Raw genomic sequence first — 15,690 nt, 5'->3', positions numbered from 1 at the left:
TCTGTTGGACATTTATGGGTCTTGTAGAACTCAAGAAGTATATTTAAAATAACATTAACCTCCTAGTTAAGTTGATTAGTCTTTAAAAATATAGTTTAAAAATTAACATTCACTGAGTCACAAAAAAACATTGAGTGAATTAACTTCTGCAGAACATTAAATGTATATACTGTTAATTATATTGGATTAAAAATAAACTGTAAAAATTAAATATAACATTTTACTGGAATTTGTTCCAATAAGGATTGTACTAATGAATAATGAATAATCTTGCGCAACTTACCTGCAGGTATTTGTGTCAAAAGAAAAAAGGCACATGACTAATTTCAATTTAAGGGTCAATATTAGTAAAACCTAATGGTTGGCATACAAACCAACTATACAGTCTGCAGTCTGTGACATGCCAGAGTCTATGGGCATGGAAAAATCTTCCTTCTTTCAAGGAAATCAAGAAATTAAGGCAATCTTTTTATCCTGTATTTTAAACACAAACAGATCAATCAGTTAAATACTTTTGGTTAAAAAAAAAATAATAATAATAATTACACAAAGACAAATCTTATGTTTATGTTAATAATGTTTTCATGAATTTGGACGATTGTGCTGCAGCCAGACATTTCTGTTCAGTTAAGTGCTTGTTTCACAGATGCTTTCACTTTTATGTAATGGTCAGAACAAAAAGAGGTCTAACCCAGCAGGCATCGTCAAGGCCTCACCCACTATCCACATTTTATCAACATGTTGCAGAAGAAAGTTTTTTTTGGCCAAAATGTGACAGCAGAAACTGAAAGGAAAAAATAATAAGAGAGATTTTGGTCCATGCAATAGCTAAGCTGCAGGTTTTAGAAATTAAGAGCACCCTTTTTGTCTTCTTTGTTTACCATCCCTGTTATTAAATAAAGCAGGCACATGCTCATTTCCACTTCAGCCATTCTCCTTCCACAGAACCAGATGTATGCTATGGTCTGGCATGCTGGTGGCGAACACCAGGCCTGCATCATTCTTCCCATCAAAGCCATTGAGCCATGAGGTGATGCCTGGTAAGAAACTGGAGCCTCTTTTCGATTTGCGGTAGGCTGGCAGTGGCCAGCGGCCTGTGATGGTTTCAGACCTCAAGTCCATTACATACAAGTGGTGGTTGTCAAACAGTAGAGCAAACACCTCCCCAAAGCTGAGAAGGGAGGGACTTGCTGGGTCTTGATGTGGTTTAATAACTCTGTGAGGGGCATAAAGGATGTTACACACTAGAAACATTTAGAGTGACACAATTCTAAATAAATCATATCGAAGCATCTACAAGTGTGCACACTTCAACCCTCTTATGTGAATATAGTCTATAATACAGAACATACTTTAGCTAATAATGCCATCTAAAGGTCACAAAAAGATTATTTAATAAAAATTTACCCCATGGCAATACTTTCAGTAATACAATCAACTGTGGAATATTATTCATCACTATATATTACGTAGATAGGCCTGTCACAATAACTTTTTGTTAGATGATGCACCGACCAGGCAAAACTATCACTACCAAACAGGCATAACATTATGACCACCGGCCTAATATTGGCTTTTGCTGCCATAGAAGTTCTGATCCTTTGAGCATTAACAGCATTATATTCTTTAGTGATCTGAGCTACAGTAGCTCATCTGTTAGATCGAACCACACGGGCCACACAGGGCAGCCTTGACTGCACATGATGCCAGTTAACCACTGTTCCGTCCTTGGACTACTTTTGATAGATACTGACCACTGCAGACATTCCACGAGAGCTGCAGTTGGAGATCTTAACCTGTCGTCTAGCCATCACAATTTGGCTCTTGTCAAATTCGCTCAAAACCTTACACTTGCCCATTTTTCCTGCTTCTAACACATTAACTTTAAAAACAATTGCTGTCTAATCCCACTCGCCAAGAGGTGCAAGTGATATTTCCTCACCAGTCATAATGTTATAATGTCAATGTTATGCCTGGACAATATATATTGCCCCAGAAAAATTGCAATAATTAATTACTGTAATATTTGTATTCCACTGATTATATAATGGTGATATTATAGAACAATAAAAATACACCCTTTCACAGAACAAATACCTTAATTCTTATGAGTATTTAGACATCGGAATTGGAATGTCAGAAAAATAAACACCCAAATAAACTCATATATATATATATATATATATATATATATATATATATATATATATATATATATATATATATATATATATATAAAAAATAAATAAACTTTTAAAAAAGTGCAAAGCAAAAAAGATTAAACTCCATTAAAAATCTGCAGATTTTTCCCTGACCTTCTTTTGACTGCCTGACAAAAGTTTGCAACATATTTTAATGCCTTTATTTTTTTGACTGTGTACAATGGCTGCACCTTGCTTTAGTAGACTATTACACAAATAGTTACACTATTTAAGTGTGTGCACCATTTCGTGCTTTCTTGTTCATATATCGTAATTTCCGGACTATTAAACGCACCCAAATATAAGCCGCACCCACTGAATTTTACAAAGATTTTTATTTTGAACATAAATATGCCGCACCTGTCTATAAGCTGCAGGTGTCTACATTGAAACTAATGAACTTTACACAGGCTTTAATGAAAGACAGTGTCTGTAACACGGCTTGTATCTAAACAGTAGCCTACCAAGAAAGTCATTGTTCACTGTCTTCCTTCCTTTCATAACAATTTCTCTCGGGAGTTTTTATTTTGGCATCGTCATGTCACCATCGGTGAAGCTTTTCTCCCGATGCCGTGCAGCTCAGAAAACAGGTGAACTGCGTTTTTTCATGCCCGGTTGTTTTCAGCGTGACGAATGATTCACATTTCCTCCTGACAGTCCAAGTGAGCAGCAGGTCAAATGTCAGAGGAACCTCATCCATATTTATGATGTGGTGCAGATATGATTCAGTGGGAGCGCATCTGATTTGATATAAAGAATTTTATTAGTTCACTTTAACCTGTTCAGAAATTTCTTGGGTCTAATGTTATGGGGCTCAGTTTTTTGGCATGAAGCTTGTGAAACCGGGAAAAACCCAGGAAAAATCCATAAATTAGCCACTTCATTGTTTAAGCCGCGAGGTTCAAAGTGTGGGGAAAAAAGTAGCGGCTTATAGTCCAGAAAATACGGTATACACTTTCGATCCCATCAATCTTAAACTGCAACTTTTGTTCTCAGACCAAAAAACTAGGTGGGATGGTTATGTTTTAAAAGGGTTTTAGATAGTTGTATTGCCTCTTTGCACTGCCACTTTTTAACAAAGTGGACACACCAGATTGTTTACATCAATTGGCTCTTCTCTCTCATTTAAAAAAAAAAAAAAAAAAAAAAAAAATTTCCTTCGGGATCATTAAAGTTTAAGTAAAGACAAAATGTTCCCACACTGTAGCTTTGTATTCCTTTTTAATAGGAAACATATTGCATCACTAAAGATGATCAAGGTACTTTCATTATCTAAAGATTTGTTTCTCTACATGAACTCATACACCTTTGTTCTTTAAATACTTAAAGAATCTAGGTAGTAAAATTGGCATTAAAGTTTTACCTTAGCACATCAAAGCTGGCAAAGTCCCACTGGTAGACGCCGAGGTCTGAACTGCAGACAATGTAGCGCCCATCAAACTGTAACCGGGGCTGCAAGCACACACTGCGATCCTCAGACACGGACAGAGTCTTCAGACATTTACAGTTGATCTCTCGCCCTATAGGCCACACCTGTTTGAACATTAAAATAATTTTGGTAACCGTACATTAACACAATAGATTCAAAAATAAAGCTAGTAAGATGTCAGTGAAGTGTAGACCTTCCTTTTTCATTCAGGGGGTTAACAAAATGCATGAAACACTTAAGATTATTAGACATTCATGTGTCTTGTGTGTATATGACAAAGTCTGTGATCCTTTGAGTACCTTGATTTCATATTTATCTGAACTTAGTAAGATGTAGTCACCAGGACTGTGCATCATGGACTCAACTTGGCTTTTCTGAAGGAGTACCTAGACCAGGGTAAATAAAATATTGCAATATTGCATTTCAGACATTGTAATTTATTATACTAAGACAGTTGTCTTTAAACAGAAAAGGCTTGAGGACAGTCATCTGCCTACAATCAAGTGTGAGAATATATCAAATGCCAAACACAGGCTGTTATGGAAACTACGTATAGAAGCTAGTCAAACTGAAGCATAACTTAAAACTAGAATGTGACATTTCCTGAAGAAAATGTGAGTAGTGCTTGCCGGTGCAAAACTCCACACCCTGGCCGTATCCTTCTTAGTGCCGATCGTTTTTAGTGCCAACCAGATGCGACCGTACTCGGAGAGTGTTGCCGCGCAAGCACTACTAATAAGTAAAAGCACTGAAAACAAGTGTAAACTCTGGCTGAGATTCAATACTAGATCATCTCTTTATAAACAGTTAGTCTCAGGGAAGAGAAAATAGCTTGTTTGTTGTGAGAAAGAATTTGACTAATCCAGCTCAAGAGTAACACCTTGTTGATAAGAAGAATATTCTCAAAAAGCTGAATGCTTACCTTAGTGACCCACTCAGTGTGTCCAGTCAGGGTATTGAGGCATGCTCCAGCTGATAGAGCCCACACCTTAACAGTAAAGTCAGCAGAACCGCTGACCAGTGTGTCCAACTCATCATTGTAGTCTACACTAAACACTGGGGATGATTTAATCATGATTTAATGAATATTTAGAACAGCTAAAATAGCAAAGGAAAAATTACAAAAAGCCATTTTACAACCACTGCCTTAAATATAAAATGACTTGTTTTAGAACTAGTTTTCGTTGGAAAAATATAAATGTGCAAAATAACATTTAAAAAGGAAGTAAAAGTATTTATTGCACCAAATGTTTTTTTCTGATGCAACATGCATGTATAATAAAATACAGTACAGTTTATCATCTGGTAATAACACTTAGTTTTACAGCACTTGGCAGATACCCATATTCAGATCATCTTAGTCATCTAATTTATAGATTTATATAGTTGAATGTTGAAGGCCTTGCTCAAGGGCCCAGGCTCCATAGTACTGGGATTTCACAACCTTCTGATCAGAACGTCTTAACCTTTGAGATACCACTTCCCTTACATGTACCGTATTTTCCGGACTATAAGCCACTACTTTTTTCCCCACGCTTCAAACCCTGCGGCTTAAACAACGAATTCGCTTATTTATGGATTTTTCCTGGGTTTTTTCCGGTTTCACAAACTTCAAGAAAAAAAACTGAGCACCAAAACATTAGACCAATGAAATTGCGAACAGGTTCAGGTAAACCAATGAAACTCTTTATATTAAATCAGATGCGCTCCCACTGAATCGGGCCGCACCGCATCATAAACATGGATGAGGTTCTTCTGACGTTTAACCTGCCGCTCACTCGGACTCTCAACAGGAATTGTGAATCATTCATCACGCTGAAAACAACCGGGCATGAAAAAAAACGCAGTTCACCTGTGTTCTGAGCTGCACGGCATCAGGAGAAAAGCTTCACCGATGGTGATTTTTAAACAAATGACTATGCCAAAAGATAAACTTTCAAGAGAAGTTATTGTGAAAGGAAGAAGGAAGACAGTGAACAATGACTTCCTTGGTAGGCTACTGTTTAGATACAAGATGTTGTAACGCGTTGAGTCTGGGTTAAGGGATAGCTCGCTAACTCCAGTTGCAACAGAAATCATATAAGCACAGACAGGTTTCCAAAACTCGTGCTTTTTTTTTTTTTTTTTTTTTTGCAACAGCGTTACGGGTTAGTCGAAGAAATTTAGATATTAGCATCAGAAAATAATAAGGACATATTCCTTTGCCGTGCACACATGCAGTAATACCGGAAAAATGCGGCGGCAGGCTATTCCCGAAATAGCGCTCTGCTCTTAAAGGAGCCACAATATATTTCACCCTTTACACGTTGTTACAGACACTGTCTTTCGTTAAAGCCTATGTAAAGTTTATTAGTGCCAGTGTAAACACCTGCGGCTTATAGACAGGTGGGGCTTATTTATGTTTAGAATAAAAATCTTTGTAAAATTCAGTGGATGCGGCTTATATTTGGGTGCGCTTAATAGTCCGCAAATTACGGTACATAAAGGCACAAAAGTGTGCACTTGTTCACAGATTATACAATGTGCTACATTTCTGCAGTGCTTCTTCTAGCCAATCAATCATTATCTTCCTAAAAGTAGGTTTAAAAAAGTGGGTTCAACACAAGGTTAAACACTTAATCTCATCAAAAAGGTTGTTCGAGCCTTCAGACCTCCACTCACTGGATATTTTTTTAATATTGTATTGTATTTTTTAAGCATTGTTCTATATAAACACAGTTTTCTATAAAAACAGTTATAGTTAAAATTCTCAGAGGATCGACAGTTTCTGAAATACTTGACCAACCCTTCAGGTACTAAAAACCATACCATAGTCATAGTAAAAATACCACTAATCACGTTTTTTCCTATTCTTTTGTTTCAAGTAATCATTAACTGGAGCTCAAAGTTTCTGCATGATTTATGCAGTGTATGATTAAATATAAACATGATTAAATAACGAATGATGAGGTGTACAGATGTTCTTATTTAAGCGGACGGTTATTTAAAACTTTTAGGTTTAATACTTTATCACACTCACCACAGCCTGGTGGAATAAGACTAATACACAGTACATGGTATTGGATTTGGACAGTCTGGAAAATCCAGTATTTATGCTGTTAATACTTGATTTGTTTCACTGCAGTGGTGAAAAATTACTGACATTTCAATATCTATGGGACACAAACCTGCCCCAGTGTGTCCACGAAACTGCTGGATTTTGGCACCTGTACTCCACTCCCAGCATGCGATGGTGTTGTCAAAAGACCCTGTCACAAGTTTTTGCTCATCAAATTTCACAGTAGCACAGGTGTGTGTTTGGATGCCGTAGATACACTGGCCAGTGCGGACATCCCACAGTTTGGCTGATAGGTCATCAGAGCCTGAAGGACAAGTATAAATTGTTAAAAAATTATCAGAACCAAATCACTTTAAAATGTCAAGTTTTCAAATATTTGAACATGTCCCCCAGAAGCAGCACTTGGTTAAAACTCAAACTTTCTAAGTTACAACTGCCCTGGGAGCAGGACTGAAAATTTTCAAGTAGAACTGCATGAACTTCATGCACCAGTCTGTAGCATTTTCTAACATTGAAAAATGTTACAAAAAAAAGAAATTAATAAATAAAAAAATCCACTTATTATGTAATGCATTTTCCCCACAACGAAAAATAGCAAGGCAAAGTTCAACTATATGTCAGCATGGATCTAGACTGTAAAAATTCGCACCTGTACAGAGAAGGCCATCCTTGTAGTATAAGGCATACACCCGGGCACTGTGCCCAATCAAGGAGCTTGTTTCAAAGGCATCCTCCTCACGCAGTTGTTTCATGCGAAATTTAGCTTTAAGGTAGACTCGTTTCCAGTGGCCAGCATCCTGGATGGTGTCGTCAATTCGCCAACCCAGGTCTCGGCACACACCTTGCCATACTTCTGTGCAGGTATTGACTACTTTGTTCCATTGCTTGCACACCAAGCAACAAGTGAGCAGTGTCTGAGGGTCAAGCCAACGCAGCAGGTAAAAGGCCAGCTCCAATGGTAGGAGACGCAGGAAGTCACGCTTCAGCAGTGCCTCCAGTCCATTGGAAAGGTGCCGGAGTTGAGCAGCACCACTCAGAGAGATTAGGTGGTCCAGCAGCTGGTTGCGTTGCTGGTCATTCAGTGCCAAGAAGGAGGTGGAGACCAACTTCAGCCATCCCTCGAAGGCTTCCTTCTCCATGGGCACATGAGGCAGACTACCTGAAAACATGAATGATGGTTTAAAATGTTGAGGTAGTGGCACAATTCTAGCTGACAACACAAAATATTGAATACAACATTATTCAGTCTCATGTTTGCACACTCCTTACAGTTTTATTCTTAATCTTTATCAAATTCATGATGAAAACCATTCCTTGCAGTGCAGCAACTACTAGAAATAAAAAGTAATAACAGAAAATAAAATTCTACAATTAAATTAATAACCTATAAGAAGAAACTATTCTCCCTTAAAAAATGCTTCAATAGACAGAAGGGGTGTAACAGTACACAAAATTCACTGTTCAAGATGTACCTCGGTTTTTAAGTCATGGTTCTGTTCAATTTCAGAAGAAATGTAAAACATAAAATTGCTTTTATTAACATCTGTAAACATCAGTTTACATTTTTAAAACAATTTTAAATAAAATGCCTGCTTGGTAATAATATATAAAATAATATTTTATAATATTTTATACAAATAAAAAATGAAAATAAAATGGAAAAAATCCAATTAAAGCAGTGCAGGTTTTATATTGATTAAATTGAGTAATCAAATAAACTGGCACAAATTAAATTGATTACATAAAATTAAATAAATTGAAAAAGTAAATAGTTCCCATTTGTTAGAGATTTACAATTTAAAAAGTTTTTTAAAAGTTAATAATTATAACTATGTTCTGTACGTAAGAAGGATTGCATTCGGTACACATGTGCACCGAACCGAAAGCCCTGTACCGAAATGGTTCAGTATGAATGTTTGTACTGTTACACCCAAATAGACAGCAATCTTACTAATTGTCATAATTTTTTTATTGTAAGATGTTAAACAAGTTAGAAGAAAGGTTAACACAGAATTTACATAAATTTATAATTTTTATAACAAACCACAAACCTATGCTTGGTTGTAGTTTTCTGTTCTGGTGTATGAGTATTACTACAGTACAAATGGTTTTCTTAAATAAAATAAAAAAAGATTACATCATGATGACATTTTTGTAAATACTGTTTTAAAAAAATTTAATATTCTAATCAAGTAAAAGTACTGTTACATAACTTAAGTCCAAGTATATTTACTGGTCTAAAAATCTGCTAAAGTATAAATAAATAGTAGATCTTTTAAAATGTACAGAGTAAAGTGGGGTGGGGAATTCTAGTGTAGTTCAAAAAGAACAAGGAGATATACAAGCAACTAGAGCTAGGTGCTTTTAACTAAAAGAACACTGTTGCTGTCAGTGTGCTTGGCACTGTAGCTCTCCGTCTGCAGACTGAAGAGTGCAGAGCGCCGTCTTCTATGGGTAACACGCTAACTAGGAACAAGCACCCTACATACCTGCTTCAACTGAACTATAAAAAACATTTACAGTTAAATGTGATGTCACAGTATATGACCTAATAAACCTACTTACATTTAAAGAGGTAAAAAAACCAAGTCATATTCTGGCTACAGATAAAATTTATGAATTTGTTTAAAATGTAATGTTTGTTTAAACTGTATAAATTTGTTAACTGATCTTTACAGAATACAAAATAAAAACTATTTATTTCAGTAACAAAGAATGTAAGAAAAAAAAAGCACTACAGTCCATCTAACACTTTTCCTTTTTTTCATATGACAATTATATCAACAATCTAATTATTGATAATAAAACAGTTATTTCATAAATAGTATTAATTCCTTACAGAAAGCAGTTCTAAGGCTTTCCAAACCTTTATACATCACAAGTTTTATTACCGCTTGATGATTTTCAGTTTTTTTTTCCCCTTTTCCCCCCCAGAAGTGCAATGCTGTTTCATTATCATTGCTTGACTGCATGGAAAAAGATAGATTTTTGGAAATATTGTTACAACTTATGAAACTTATCGGTGAGTAACTGATAGAATTTCTATTAATTAAAACAGCTTTATATGGGCTAGATCAGGGGTGGGCAAACTTTTTGACTCACCGGCCACAATGGGTTCTAAAATTTGACAGAGGGGCTGGGCCAGGATATACATACATACATACATACATACATACATACACACATACACACATACACACACACTAACATACATATACATATACATATACAGATAGATAGACAGATAGATAGATAGAAAGATAGATAGAGAGATAGAGAGATACAGACAGAGATATTACATTAGAGATTTGGCCTGTAACATGTAGCAAGTCATGAATATGCATGGCTCATTGTACAAATTGCTTTCCAAATGCATTAATTAAATTAATAATGAATTTATTAAATTTCAGTTGAATAAACACAGCAGAAAAACACAAATTCAGTTTCAAGTGCCAAAACATCAACAACTTGTTGATCCTTTTTTTTTTTTTTTTTTTTTTTTTTGCCAGTGCATCAATAAACACAGCATAAAATCTCAAGTTCAGTTTCAGTAGGAACAGTGTTGTTGAACTCCTTGTTTTGCCAGTTCATCAAAGTCTGGAGTAAGTTTTGTTGTGGCAATTCTCAGGATAGATCCGAGATGTTGGTCTATTAACCTGGATCTGTGAGGGGCTTTGATCGGACCTCAGTAAAAAATGTTTGTTGTCCACTCCGTATTAAACACTCAGCACTCAGCTATCCACTTTTCTTTTCTTTGATGAGCTCATTTTTGCAGAAGGGCTCATAAGAGAAGAAGAGAGTAATACACGCGAACAAGGTCAATGTAGCTGAAGTGCACCATCTTTTGGGGAAACGTGGGCATTACAGGGGAAAGGTAAATTAAACAAGGTTTACCTGTACCTATTTTAATATAATTTGGTCACGTTCAGCGGGCCGTAGTTTGCCCATGTCTGGGGTAGATTTAGAATCATAAGACAAAACAGGAAACATAAATCACCTTTTATTTAAAATGTAGCAAAGTACAATACTTCAAACAAAACATAAGTAAAAGTGTGTGTGTGTGTGGGGGGGGGGGGGGGTGAATGTAATAAAAAAAAATAATAATAAAATAAAAACCCACAAAACAAGAGAGTCTGAGATTTATAAGCCTCTAAAACACCTGGTGCAGACTGAAACAATTGACGCATAACAGCTGTATGTTATGTATGCAATAAACCAGCTACTAAAAATTGGACCAAACCTCAATCCAAAACAATGCATTTACTGAATACCTGTGTCCATTTCATCATCACATACCAGTTACCAGTTACCCAGTTAATTTATTTTTTCAACACCTGACACTACACTTTAGATCACTTTAGATCGCCTTAGAAGAAAAATATTATTAGACAGAAAAAAATAGCACTGTGGTTCAATAATCATACACACACCTTAAAACAGGCCTCTTGAAACGTTAAAATGTAATCCATCAAACTTAAATGATTCAAACAGCATGGAAAGAGAGCCTCCATAGTTATAAAATACAGGCTTTAAGAACAGCTCTGTATATATCTGGGAACTTAGGAGAGCATTTACAAGTCAAATACCTTACTTTTTCCTCAACTACATTTTGCTAAAATCACAGCAAGCCACCAATCTGGGTAAAGCGTACGCTCTGTTTTGAACTTTTGATTACCACTTGGTGGTACCTACTTAGCACCAACATACAGTTCAGTATCAGAATGCGCTTTGGGAAGAAAAGCGCTGCCGTTGTGAGAGTGCCGGTGGGAAGGCACATACCGGGATACACATGCGCGATAACAACGACCGCCGTGAACCAACATATACCAACAATAACGGACAGTGAGTGTGGAAGTTTAAATAGGAGCTGGTGGTGATGATAAACGAGCACCAAATGTGTGCGATTAAAGCGGAACTTCAGAGAAAGCGGCCAAGAAAGCACCTGACACGCTGAAGGGGGCCAGAGGGGGCGTGGCAGGTGGATTCCTGACAGATAAACATGTACTGTATGTATTTTTATAGCATGCCTTCATCAAACAAATCGCGGCAACGCTGTTGTGTAAAAAACCCCTTCAAAAACACGTGCATGCACATTCTCATTTATTAACGCACATCATGTACACAAAGAAATTTCAAGCACGTTAATATATTGCCGCCATTTTGATTTTCGTTTATCTCGATCATCGGTTATCTCGATGCTTTTTGGCGTCCCCCTAGGACATCGACATAACCGGGTTCCACTGTACAATACAATTCTGACTTTTTTCTCGCAATTCTCAGTTGTTTTTTTTGCCAATCGGGCAGCAATATTCAGCGATAGTATTGCACTTTGATATTTGATCTTGTCAGATTACTCAATCATTGGAATAATAGGTAGAATACGCAATAGCAAAAGCTCTAATTCAAAGCCTTTGCAACATTATTCTGAAATTGTCCCACAATTTGTATACTTTTAACAACGGACATTGTACATTTAATGGTTGTATAAAAAAAAGTTGTATAAAAGTATTTATAAATACATAAGTTTGTTTCCTATAATTTTAAGTTGAAACCTAATTAGTTAAATGTTCCTCCAGCTATTTCTTTTTAGGATTATTATTTAGGATTATTATTATTTACACATTGTGCCAACTTTTTTTTGGAATCGGGGTTGTAGATAATCATATTTTTCTACCCTTATAGAAGATCACAAAAGTAATTCTAGATTTCTACCCAGTTCTGTAGTAAAATCAACTAGTAACAAAAGCACCACAGTAACAGGCATCATCAATAAGCAGCCGCAAAAAATTACTGAATTTTTCAATGAAAAATTTTTTTTAAAAATCAGGCCAAGAAATTTAAACAATTCATTTAGAGCCAAAATATAACTGTAGATAACAATATAATTAATTCAATTAGCAATAACAATGTTTTACTCCTATTCGAAAGAGCAAATTAATTTCACATCAAAATCAACTTGTGCTCTAGGATCTTTAGATGTTTCTTCAAACAGATAATTCCAAAAGCATTTAAACCTGTTCTAAAAATAATAAATTCTTTCCAGAACACTGGTTATGTACCCAAATCATTTAAGATGCCAGCTATCAAACCCATAATTGAAAAACCTGACCTCAACCCTTGTTAGCTATCAAACTATAGGACAATATCAAACCAGCCAATTATCATAAATATCCTCCCCAATGAATAAATGACAGGATTTAGGCCTTATAATAGCACAGAGACAGTACTGGTTAAATTGGACAGGGTTGTAACTCCAAGCCTGTGTTGCTTGAGCTTAGTTTAGCTTTTAAACCATTGACCATAATATTCTCCTTTGTTGTCCAGAAAATGTTGTTGACAATGGCCCTAGTCTGGCTCAGGACTTATGTGACTTATTATAACCTCTCTCTGCTAAATTCTGATAAGACAGAACAACTTTTTACATTTACATTTATGGCATTTGGCAGACGCCCTTATCCAGAGCGACTTACAACTGAGCAGGGGAGGGTTAAGGGTCTTGCTCAAGGGCCCAACAGTGGCAGCTCGGTGGTGGTGGGATTTGAACCTGTGACCTTCTGATCCATTGTCCAATGCCTTAACCACTGAGCTACCACCTCCTTTGGTTGATTATTAGGGCCATGAGCAGCTAGAAGTAAGCTTTCCGATTACATAGAACCGCTGTTTTTTTTTTCCTCATGTGCAACAGTAAAAGACCTTGGGATGATTATTGACTTATTTACTTAAGCTCATCTGAATAATTTATTAGGATTGCCTTCTTTCATCTCAGAAATATACGCTAAAAAATATTACGTTACATAATGCAGAGAAACTAGTTCATGCTTTTGTTACATCTAGGTTATAATACTCTCTAATACTGTATCTGTTCTGAACACTGCATAAATAAGCAACAGTTAGTCTAGAATGCAGTCCCCACGGGAACCAGGAAATATGAACAAATCTCCATCTTATCCACTCTACATCACTTCCCAATTAAATCTTGCATTGATTATAAAATATTACTACTATTACTATAAAGCACTGAAAGAGTCGACGCCACAGTACCGGAGCTAATTTTTGGTTGATTATGTCCCCCTCACACTCAATCGCTCTGTCTCTCTGTTAAGTTAAACATACTCCTAGGGTACAAGGGACATGATCACTTGTACCCTAGAAGTATGTTTAACTTAACAGAGAGACGGAGCTAATTTATCCTAATACCCTACCCTGGATGGTCCCCTTATCAATCCCACACCACTAGCTTCTCTAGGTGGGATCCACATGAACAGTCTAAAGATCTGTGAAGTTTCTTTGCAGGGATAAACTTAAAAGCCATAATAATCGAGTTGGATTGTAACCAATGTAAACTGTCTGCTACAGTGGCTTAGGGCTAGAATTGTCATGAGTAGTTTTGCATTCAAGTGGCCATCAGTGAACAGTTGATAATCTCAACAATGTTAAAACTATAATGAATAGATTTTTGGTGTCACTCAGATGAGGAAGGGTTCCCTTTTGAGTCTGGTTCCTCTTAAGGTTTCTTCCTCATATCTCACTAAGCCTTTTCACTGCCACTGACTTGCTTATAAGGAATAACGTTATGGGGACTTATTTATAAATGTAAAATATATATTTGTAATTTAGTCATGTATATAAAGCTGCTTTGGGACAATGACCACTATTAAAAGTGTTACACAATTAAAATGCTGAAAATGTTTAATAATCTTTAATATGAATTAGATATCTTTAATATGAACTATTTTAATATGTAAAAATGGGTGTGACACTGTTAAGGTTCCTCACGTGGAGAATTAATGACTGCACACAGTAAATGGCAATAATCTGTTTGCTATGGCTCACTTAGCCATAAAAAGAAACAACTCTAATAAGTCTAACACACGAGATTTGATACTGGACCATGATGTCTCATACTGACCTGTGGAAATCCAGTGCAAGAGGATGTGGTTAAGATGAAACACCAATGGCGTGTACTGTAATATGTGCTGATCTGTAACCTTCCCCGTGGTACAATTCTGGTGGTTGCGATTGTTAAAATACGGCCACATAAAAACTAGACAAGTTTACCACATGTAATAATGAACTGGACTAGTTTTAGCTATAAATTATTATTGGTTGATATTTTTAAAGTAATATTGGCTATTAAATAATAATGTTAGTCACAACTCGGTTAAGGGCTGTCACTGGTGATATACAAACAATAAAACGTAAACGAGATTTATAGAACAAGCTAATAAATATCTCATAAAACCTTGTCTGTGTGTAATACTCAACTGTGCTCAAACTATGGTAATGTATACCAAATATACTAGCCAGAAACCCCACATAGCTAGCCAGCTAACTAGCGAGAGACTTACCATTTCCAGGAAAATCCAATTGTTAGCGAGGATGCTAGCTAGCTAGCTACACAGCCGGCAGAACACTCTAGCTAGTTATCCAGTGCTGGTAATAGATCTGATAGTTCTGTACTGAATGTCTACACTAGTGTTAATGATGCGGTATGGCTAGGTGTCCAAACTCACCTAGCCTAGCACTGCTTACTAGTTCTAACCCTTATACATTCGGCTGACAGCTTATCACAAATACAACGTTAAGTATTTAAATAAAAAAATAACAAGTTACATAAAAACGTTCATATAATAGTCTGCTCATTGGCATAACATAAAACAATTAAAGACAAGCCCACTGCGCCGCGGAAAATGAACTACTCTGCTAATCTATAGGGAGTAAAGTGTCCGCTAGCAGTCGCAGAGAGGGATGTACAAGAGCGGAAGGAAGTTTCGAGCTCACGCCTCATTTTCACACCCGTTTTCATACAAACTAAAGTTCAGTGATTGGCTGGTTATTCAAACTCACAGCCCGCTGATTACTGCCACAAGCCCCGCCCAATTATACCCCAAATTCACATCGAATCAAATGTATTCATTTTGCACAGCAGGTCTGAAGTCTGGTCCGGCTGTAACAAATACCAAGTTTACACTAATAAGCTAGTTTTAAATAGATAGATAGTA

General features: G+C 36.3%; 1 protein-coding gene across 3 annotated transcripts; it reads right to left on the bottom strand.

Moving 5' to 3' along the window:
* Nucleotides 1-542: 542 nt before the first annotated feature.
* Nucleotides 543-15,465, bottom strand: fbxw2 (F-box and WD repeat domain containing 2). Of its 3 annotated transcripts, none has more exons than XM_046838753.1 (8): nucleotides 15,037-15,465; nucleotides 14,598-14,732; nucleotides 7,338-7,847; nucleotides 6,798-6,992; nucleotides 4,553-4,686; nucleotides 3,930-4,016; nucleotides 3,565-3,734; nucleotides 543-1,216 (listed from the first exon to the last, which is right to left on the bottom strand). In XM_046838753.1, exons 2-8 carry the CDS (start codon nucleotides 14,725-14,727, stop codon nucleotides 925-927), a joined length of 1,518 nt encoding a protein of 505 aa, XP_046694709.1. In that variant the 5' UTR covers nucleotides 14,728-14,732; nucleotides 15,037-15,465; the 3' UTR covers nucleotides 543-924. The 3 variants fall into 3 exon arrangements, with proteins under 3 accessions (XP_046694709.1, XP_046694710.1, XP_046694711.1); XM_046838754.1 differs by having other exon boundaries at nucleotides 14,598-14,694; XM_046838755.1 differs by lacking the exon at nucleotides 14,598-14,732.
* Nucleotides 15,466-15,690: the final 225 nt, after the last annotated feature.

Source organism: Silurus meridionalis, chromosome 25 (genome assembly GCF_014805685.1).
Source record: "Silurus meridionalis isolate SWU-2019-XX chromosome 25, ASM1480568v1, whole genome shotgun sequence".
NCBI lineage: Eukaryota > Metazoa > Chordata > Actinopteri > Siluriformes > Siluridae > Silurus > Silurus meridionalis.
This window is presented reverse-complemented; position numbering and strand designations above follow the sequence as displayed.

Excerpts from the sequence above, each read along its gene's own strand:
- fbxw2 (XM_046838753.1), bottom strand. The coding sequence starts at position 14,727 with ATGTGGCCGTATTTTAACAATCGCAACCACCAGAATTGTACCACGGGG. Across the intron at positions 7,848-14,597 it reads CTTGCACTGGATTTCCACAG|GTAGTCTGCCTCATGTGCCC; the intron begins GTCAGTATGAGA and ends TCATGTTTTCAG. Across the intron at positions 1,217-3,564 it reads GCCAGCTTTGATGTGCTAAG|AGTTATTAAACCACATCAAG; the intron begins GTAAAACTTTAA and ends TGCCCCTCACAG.